Here is a 9,977-nt window from a genome sequence, read left to right on the forward strand (position 1 = left end):
TATATCATTTTAACTTCATACCTTTGTCTAGTGAGTAACAGCAAAATAGATTTCTTTGTCACAACACACGAGTGTCTGCTCTCTTATTCATTTTTTTCTCACTAATTTCATAAGCGTTGTCAGTGTGGACTCGTTGAAATGTGCTTTATATATATATATAAATCAAGAAAACACCATGCACTGATTAAAAATATTTTAATATTCAATTAACTCGGTAAAATTAGCACTCGATGAATTAAAATTAGCACTAAATGATAATAATTGATCGTAATGAATACAGGTTTCGAGTTCGTTTGAAATAGAACTTCTCCCCAATAATACTGGGCAGCTTCTGGATTGTCTTCTTAATCTACGTTAAAACAAATGAAAAATATCCATCCTGGTAATATTTATTTACCATAACATAATTTGATTACATTAAACTGTTCAATAATGTAATTAACCACAAAATGATGTCCAGTGTAATTCTTTTGTGGCTGTCAAATGAGTGTACATAAGTACATTAATACAAAAGGTCGGTGTATGAAGCTTAGCTCTTGGCCACAGACAGATGGACGTCGAGGCAACCCATTGCCTTGCCATTCATACTTATCTCCCCTCTGAGGTGGTAGTCGCCAGACGGGAAGTAGAAAGACTCGGCATCAAACTGTGATGGTGGTAACATGTAGGATTTCTGAGAAATAAAGAAACAAATATTGATATTTCGTATTTGTGTTAGCTGTTCCTGTGAGTAGGAGATGATTGTTAAATCATGTGTTTTCGAACGTATTATCCTATTTTTAGACAGGTCAATGCAATGTTTGCAGACATGACAAAGACGTAATAAATGATAATAACTCTACAATATACATACGGTGTTTCTTTTATGAATAACAGTTATATGTTATCCATTGGAGTGGAAATATAAGTGTCAACCCCACGTGATGAAATATAACTGTTATGCATCAAGAAACAGGGGATATTATCTATCCATTACATTTTGTACGTCTCTATTCTAGGTAAAAACTTACACCAGTACATGAATTTCATTCAGACGCAATTCTCCCCGCTTATTAATTTGGTTCCACGCGTAAATGTAGGGCAGAAATTTCGAGGAAATATAGCGTCCGAGATCATCTAATGGAACACATTTATGCTCCAATTTGAAAATGAAAAATTAATAGGAACAATACCACAACGATATTTTTCTAGTGTTCTAATAACTTAATATTTTAAGCAGAGTGATAAATACCACATATATTTCCACCATACAACCTTATATTTCCCCTGACAAATTTGTATTAAATAGACATAACTCACTTTGTTTTCGTTTAGAAAAGAAGGCGAGATAATGAAAGGTAATAAATCGAAACAGATGAAACTTCAAAAAGTGGTAAGACTCCATCACTGGAGTTACGAGGCCGAACGTTTATTTGTTTGTTTGTTTGTTTGTTGATCATTTTAACGTCCTATTAACAGTCAGGATCATGTAAGGACGGCCTCCCATGTATGTAGTGTGTAGCGTGTTTGAAGTGCGAGGTGCGTGTTTTGGGAGACTGCGGTATGTTCGTGTTGCGTATTCTTGTATAGTGGAACTGTTGCCCTTTTTATAGTGCTATATCACTGAAGCATACCGACGAAGACACCAAGCAACCCAACCCACCAGGTCACATTATACTGACAACGGGCGGACCAGTCGTCCCACTCCCTGTTTGCTGAGCGCTAAGCAGGAGCAGAAACTACCACTATTTTAGACTCTTGTGTGTCTCGACCAGGGGACAGAACCCTGAGCCTTCCTCATAGGGGCGAATGTTCAACTCAAGGCCAAAAGTGAGGCGGTGCCAAGGGAGTCAATAGCAAAAGATAAGATCCTAAATTTAGTCGCCTTTTACGATCATGCAATAAGGGCAGCAAGTACAATTCTAACGCCCTACCTGCAGGGCCAATGACCAACATCTATAACCTCATATTTTCTGATTGCTTTCTGTTCTCTTTAATGCCCAACGATAACACAAAATATACAATAAAAACAGTGGTGTTGTATATTGAATGCATGTAAATGAAATTGTGTACTAAAAGCTTTTTGGCCCTTGATCTAAAAATTAATTAACATTATTGACTAAGGTACATGTACATGTACAATACAATCAGACCCAGTGATGACTAAGGTACATGTACAATACAATCAGACCCAGTGATGACTAAGGTAAATGTACAATACAATCAGACCCAGTGGTACTAAGGTAATTACATGTACAATACAATCAGACCCAGTGACGACTAAGGTACATGTACAATACAATCAGACCCAGTGATGACTAAGTACATGTACAATACAATCAGACCCAGTGAGACTAAGGTACATGTACAATACAATCAGACCCAGTGAGACTAAGTTACATGTACAATACAATCAGACCAGTGATGACTAAGGTACATGTAAAATACAATCAGACCCAGTGATGACTAAGGTACATGTACAATACAATCAGACCCAGTGATGACTAAGGTACATGTACAATACAATCAGACCCAGTGATGACTAAGGTACATGTACAATACAATCAGACCCAGTGATGACTAAGGTACATGTACAATACAATCAGACCCAGTGATGACTAAGGTACATGTACAATACAATCAGACCCAGTGATGACTAAGGTTCAAGTACAATACAATCAGACCCAGTGATGACTAAAGTACATGTACAATACAATCAGACCCAGTGATGACTAAGGTACATGTACAATACAATCAGACCCAGTGATGACTAAGTACATGTACAATACAATCAGACCAGTGATGACTAAGGTACATGTACAATACAATCAGACCCAGTGATGACTAAGTACATGTACAATACAATCAGACCCAGTGATGACTAAGGTACAGTACAATACAATCAGACCAGTGATGATAAGGTACATGTACAAACAATCAGACCCAGTGATGACTAAGGTACAGTACAATACAATCAGACCCAGTGATACTAAGGTACATGTACAATACAATCAGACCCAGTGATGACTAAGGTACATGTACAATACAATCAGACCCAGTGATGACTAAGGTACATGTACAATACAATCAGACCCAGTGATGACTAAGGTACATGTACAATACAATCAGACCCAGTGATGACTAAGTACATGTACAATACAATCAGACCCAGTGTGTAATGTACATGTACTACAATCAGACCCGTATACTAAGGACATGTACATACAATAGACAAGGTACATGTCTACATCAGACAGTGATACTAAGGTAATGTACAATACAATCAGACCCATATGTGATGATACAATACCAGATCAGACCCAGTGATGATGTACTAACAAGTACTAATGTACAATACAATCAGACCCAGTGATGACTAAGGTACATGTACAATACAATCAGACCCAGTGATGACTAAGGTACATGTACAATACAATCAGAAGTGAGACTAGTACAGTACAATACAATCAACCCAGTGATGACTAAGTTACATGTACAATACAATCAGACCCAGTGATGACTAAGGTACATGACTAAGGTACATGTACAATACAATCAGACCAGTAATGACTAAGGTACATGTACAATACAATCAGACCCAGTGATGACTAAGGTACATGTACAATACAATCAGACCCAGTGATGACTAAGGTACATGTACAATACAATCAGACCCAGTGATGACTAAGGTACATGTACAATACAATCAGTACCCAGTAGATCACAGTGATGACTAAGGTACATGTACAATACAATCAGACCCAGTGATGACTAAGGTACATGTACAATACAATCAGACCCAGTGATGACTAAGGTACATGTACAATACAATCAGACCCAGTGATGACTAAGGTTACATGTACAATACAATCAGACCCAGTGATGACTAAAGTACATGTACAATACAATCAGACCCAGTGATGACTAAGGTACATGTACATGTACAATACAATCAGACCCAGTGATGACTAAGGTACATGTACAATACAATCAGACCCAGTGGTACCTAAGGTACATGTACAATACAATCAGACCCAGTGATGACTAAGGTACATGTACAATACAATCAGACCCAGTGATGACTAAGGTACATGTACATGTACAATACAATCAGACCCAGTGATGACTAAGGTACAAGTACAATACAATCAGACAACCCAGTGATGACTAAGGTACATGTACAATACAATCAGACCCAGTGATGACTAAGGTACATGTACAATACAATCAGACCCAGTGATGACTAAGGTACATGTACAATACAATCAGACCCAGTGATGACTAAGGTACATGTACAATACAATCAGACCCAGTGATGACTAAGGTACATGTACAATACAATCAGACCCAGTGATGACTAAGGTACATGTACAATACATCAGACCAGTGAGACCAGGAGACATAGAAGTAATGACTAAGGTACATGTACAATACAATCAGACCCAGTGATGACTAAGGTACATGTACAATACAATCAGACCCAGTGATGACTAAGGTACATGTACAATACAATCAGACCCAGTGATGACTAAGGTACATGTAAATAACAGACCCAGTAATGTACATACAATCAGACCCAGTGATGACTAAGGTACATGTACGATACAATCAGACCCAGTGATGACTAAGTACATGTACGATACAATCAGACCCAGTGATGACTAAGGTACATGTACAATACAATCAGACCCAGTGATGACTAAGGTACATGTATAATACAATCAGACCCAGTGATGACTAAGGTACATGTACGATACAATCAGACCCAGTGATGACTAAGGTACATGTACAATACAATCAGACCCAGTGATGACTAAGGTACATGTACGATACAATCAGACCCAGTGATGACTAAGGTACATGTACAATACAATCAGACCCAGTGATGACTAAGTACAGTAATACAACAGACCCAGTGATGACTAAGGTACATGTACAATACAATCAGACCCAGTGATGACTAAGGTACATGTACAATACAATCAGACCCAGTAATGACTAAGGTACATGTACAATACAATCAGACCCAGTGATACAGACATAAATCAGACCCATGACTAAGGTACATGTACAATACAATCAGACCCAGTGATGACTAAGGTAAATGTACAATACAATCAGACCCAGTGATGACTAAGGTACATGTACAATACAATCAGACCCAGTGATGACTAAGGTACATGTACAATACAATCAGACCCAGTGATGACTAAGGTACATGTACAATACAATCAGACCCAGTGATGACTAAGGTACATGTACAATACAATCAGACCCAGTGATGACTAAGGTACATGTACAATACAATCAGACCCAGTGATGACTAAGGTACATGTACAATACAATCAGACCCAGTGATGACTAAGGTACATGTACAATACAATCAGACCCAGTGATGACTAAGGTACAAGTACAATACAATCAGCAAAGTCTCAACCAATTGGTTGGCTGTTTAGGTTATAAAACCGATTAAGTACGATTTGGTTTCGTTTGACAACCAAGGTCATTTAAGGATATGCCAGGTTTACCTGGTGGAGGAAAACCACTGACCAGCGGTCAGTACCTGGTACCTGTCCCACATGGGATTCGAAGTCACAACCCAGAGGTGGAGGGCTTGTGGTAATATGTCGGGACATCTTAACCACTCGGCCATCACGGCCTCTAGCATAAGTATGTGCAATTTGTGTGTTTTTGGAGACTGGCATATTTGTGAAGTGTCTCCCTCTTGAAGTTGGTTGATTGACCAATGGGGCTAACGTCCTTGTTCCGGTTATAATCGAACCGAAGTGGGAAGGGGATTTGATGAATATCAAAGGTGGGAATTCCGAAATTTAATATATAACAAAATTTCTAAATCTTTCGGGCCAGAAACACTATCACTATATTTTGAATTTTTTAATATTTTGAAAATAACAACAAATTATATTGATAAATATATAAATGGATAAACTTGTGGGACAGTCATAGAATTGTAAAGTGTTACTTATATAGCTACCAATCAGTACATTCCATACAGTCTCAGTTACTGGCCACAGACATGAATAGAAACACACCAGCTAACGATATACTTACCGCTTTAAACGGACAGTAGCAGTTGATTCCATTCTTTGTCAGAACATCAGGACAAGTCGCCCCTTCCAGAATATCACACAAGTCATCGTAAACACATGAGCCGAAGTTGCCGATGCAAGGGATTTTGATGTACTTGGATCCCACTTTTTTCTCAATCGTCAAGTTAGTCTGTTAAAAATATATTTCGTCTAAATTTGGCATACATAACCGCATGTATAACTAAGTGTTAATAGCTTAAAATCACGTTAAAGATTGGTACACTTTTTTAATGTTAATTATTAAAATTTTCTAACAAATTCATGATTTCATGTTCATTTGTTTTCTTATCAGAAGTGCATATACTTATAATAGAAAGGTTTGAAGCATGTCCGGTCCAGCCCTGTTTTTCAACAGGTTTGAATTCCCAAAATGGTACACCTCCTAAATTTGATTTGATTAATAAATATCAAGACATGATAAAAATGTTTGAATTGATTTAAGGAAAGTTAAAACATTTTTTTTAGTTTATTTAAGTCACATATCTGCCAAAAATATCCGTTTTAAAAATTGATCCCTTATTTTCAAGTTTTTAGGATTGTCGCACGACGTTGTTTACATTTGTTTTCATATTTAGATAAAAGATAATAAGCATCATGAAAGAGATGTGACATGTGAAAAATGTCAAAGTTACTATTAAGTACCTTAATTTCTATTCAGGACAGTATTATCAGTTTAGATTGTAAACTGAAATTTATAGTAAAAGTGTACCAATTTCGGTAGCGTCACGTTATGGGTTTGTGAAGGAAGTAAACCTCTTACGAAAATATTTGTCTAAAACATACCTGCACGCCACTACCTTTTTCTATACACTTATAACATTTCTTACATCGTAGTGCCATTATTATTTCATTGTAAATTACCATCTAAACATATTGAATATAGTTACCGCTGTTAATTTTTTATTTCCCTGTGAAATAAACGATATTCAATCACATTTGGTTAGTTCATAGTGGTATATATGTCATTGTTTCAAACGTCTAGATGCCTACAATACTACGATACTTTTCTAGCCTTTTTGGTGTGAACATTTTATGTCCTTTTTACACCAGTTTTAACTGTTGCCCTTGATGAAGTCCCGTGTGTCCTTAGACGCCTATCTCTCACGTGATTTTATTTACAATAAAAACATCACGAGTGTTGTAATATATATATATCGGGTAGCCGAGGTAAAATTGGGCTATCAAAAGCTCACATTGTGTACGATAACGATCTGATATAAATTGAATGTAATATACTGATATTTAATGTAAGTCTATATACACAGGAGGCCGTCCTTTATGACTCAGGACGTTCATATAATTATCCAACCAACAACCGGCTATAGATGTCAGAGATCAGTACTAAATCACCCGTTTATACATGATGTATCCCTTTCATATAGAAATTATATTTTTTAAACATTTTAAAAAATTATATAAAATGCATGTTATACAAATCAGACAAACATTTCTTGTGAGTTTGTCTGTAATATCACTTATCACTAATATATACAGATTATTTATATATGCATCTATTTTCTGTCTGTCATCTTAAATGTATTTGTCTGATTGGTCTCCTGTTTCACACGGGTACGTGTTTCGGGAGAAATCAGTTGATTTGATTTGCTACAAAATGCAGCAGCTAGATATTTATTTCCGATCGGTGTGGACCGCATATAATGAACAGTATACCAGATACGTCTAAAAGTAAAAAGACCTAAAATAATGACACTTTTATACGCCAATTACAGTTTTCTACCTCTGGGCTAATGCAGTACCTCCGACAGATTACATATTAAGTATGGTCCAGTTTCATCACCTTCCTAAACTTAAGGAAAGCTCTTCATTTAAAGGCGCTCCACCGTCAACATATCATAAACAATATTTTCTTTTCTCTTTTCTGAATCAGTTTTAATAGATAGAAATTTCAATTCGACGGCGATGTAGCACCTTTGATATTTTCCATTAAAACATCAAAAGGAAAATACCATATGTTGAATAGCTTCCCTTCTATCTCTAGTTTGTTACACTGTCAATTTTCAGTTTAAGATATTTGTTTTTATTCGTTGTTAATAACATAGCAATGAAACCTGGCGAAACGGATGTCACAGCTTACTTGGAGAGGTGAATCCAAGGTAGAGTTTATGGTTGCTGATGCTCCGATTGTCATAGTTCCGGGGAACTTTAACGGGTCAGGGGAAACAGTTAGAGTTTTAAAACCAGCTCCTGTTCCTCCGCAGTTCATCCACTGAAAAGCTGTCACCTTAGATTTGTCACTCCCCTGCCAAAATAAGTTAACAATTATATTAACTATTTTTAATTTGGATCTCTGGTTTTTACATTTCTTATAAATTTATTTCTATTATGCTTCCAAATTAGGCGTTTGTTTAATGATCTCTAGTTGTATCCTGTACATTATCAGTATTTTCGAGCTCAACTGCATGTGAACTCAACTTCAATACTTACCCATTTATCGAAGAAGCTTGCTGGTAGAAACCGCTCTGGAGTGAGTGGTTTGTAAAATAAGTCCATTGCAAGATCAGTTTCATCATCGGACTTTTTCTGTTCAAATTTCAAAACACTGGCCGTTCCAATGCTAAGAACGGCAAGAAAAGTGAAAAATAAAGCAAAGACCTTCATGATTGTTGATTTCAGCTGAAATGAATTTAAGTTTGTATATCAATCTGTTTATTAAGGTTTCTAACGACTTGTCTATGCACGACGTCAAAAGATACTGACACGATAATGCTAAAATAACGCTATCATATTGTGACCTTTCAAGGACACTGGACGAGAAAACCTTCTCTATCTGCAGTCGGCATTGGTGACAGGGTAGGTCGTCTGCACCATATCATGACCTTTAATGACCCCATGCAATATAACACATCGTCAGCATTTCTTGACAGGATCAGTAATATTGCGGTAGACAGTTATGCATGTACATCTAGCAGGTGTAGATAAAATTTCTGTATGGAAAGTCACGTGACAAATTATTCGTATTTTTGTGTCTCTGTGACTAAAATTAAAATAGTCAGTTAAGACCAAACTCGAGTTATGTCCCATTTTACGTGTATATCACCAAGGGAGGTGACGTATAGAGTGATTATATATATAACGCGTCCTATCTATATCACCGTATTGATGTCATCGCAGCTGTACATTGTCGTAATAGAGTATTACAGTATTACAGTCTCAATTTCAGAACATATCCCGATTGATCAGATGTTTTACAATGTTCATCGTCATAACACAGTTAGACTCAACTTTGAAAATAAAAATGGATTACTATGACCTCTAATCTGACGCCATATGTACGCAACAAATACAAAAGCAATGATCATGGGACGCTCTTGCCTGTGTAATTTGTATTTTTGCTAACCACAGATAGTAATTGACTTTTCATAGGTAATCCGTTTATTATGTCCATACGATGAATCTAAGTTTATAATTTGCAAAAGAATCTCAAGATTTTAAGTAAGTTTTTTTTCAAAAAGCTGATTAAAATGATATGACATGCATTAGCGTTACCAATGGACATCTATCAGTTGAAAAACATATCTGGTGACACAGAGCGATCCTCAGGTGAAGTTTAGCCATATGTGGATGTGGCGTCAGTAAAAGATTCTCTTGGTATTTCCCCTTCTTTATTACAAACCTGATTAACTACTATATTTTTAAGAACTAATTTGGACATTAGATCAAGTCTTTTATTTTGAGAGAAAGAAAAAATCAAAAATATTACACAAAAAAACTACATCATTTTAACAGATGAAGTCTTTTAGGGCTGCCTCCCCGGTATGTAATTGTGAGTGAATGTTGTATGATTTTGAAGGCTACGATATACTTTGTGTTGTGTCTTCTTGTAAAAGTGGAATCATTTTATAGTGCCATTTCACAGAAGCCTGCCAC

At 36.4% G+C, this 9,977-nt stretch overlaps 1 protein-coding gene across 1 annotated transcript; it reads right to left on the reverse strand.

Moving 5' to 3' along the window:
• Positions 1-216: 216 nt before the first annotated feature.
• On the reverse strand, positions 217-8,770 carry LOC138326861 (ganglioside GM2 activator-like). The gene is made up of 4 exons (XM_069272849.1): positions 8,535-8,770; positions 8,185-8,349; positions 6,052-6,219; positions 217-673 (listed from the first exon to the last, which is right to left on the reverse strand). The coding sequence occupies exons 1-4, from the start codon at positions 8,706-8,708 to the stop codon at positions 530-532; spliced, it is 651 nt and encodes a 216-aa protein (XP_069128950.1). The 5' UTR covers positions 8,709-8,770; the 3' UTR covers positions 217-529.
• Between the last annotated feature and the right edge of the window lie 1,207 nt (positions 8,771-9,977).

Source organism: Argopecten irradians, chromosome 7 (genome assembly GCF_041381155.1).
Source record: "Argopecten irradians isolate NY chromosome 7, Ai_NY, whole genome shotgun sequence".
NCBI lineage: Eukaryota > Metazoa > Mollusca > Bivalvia > Pectinida > Pectinidae > Argopecten > Argopecten irradians.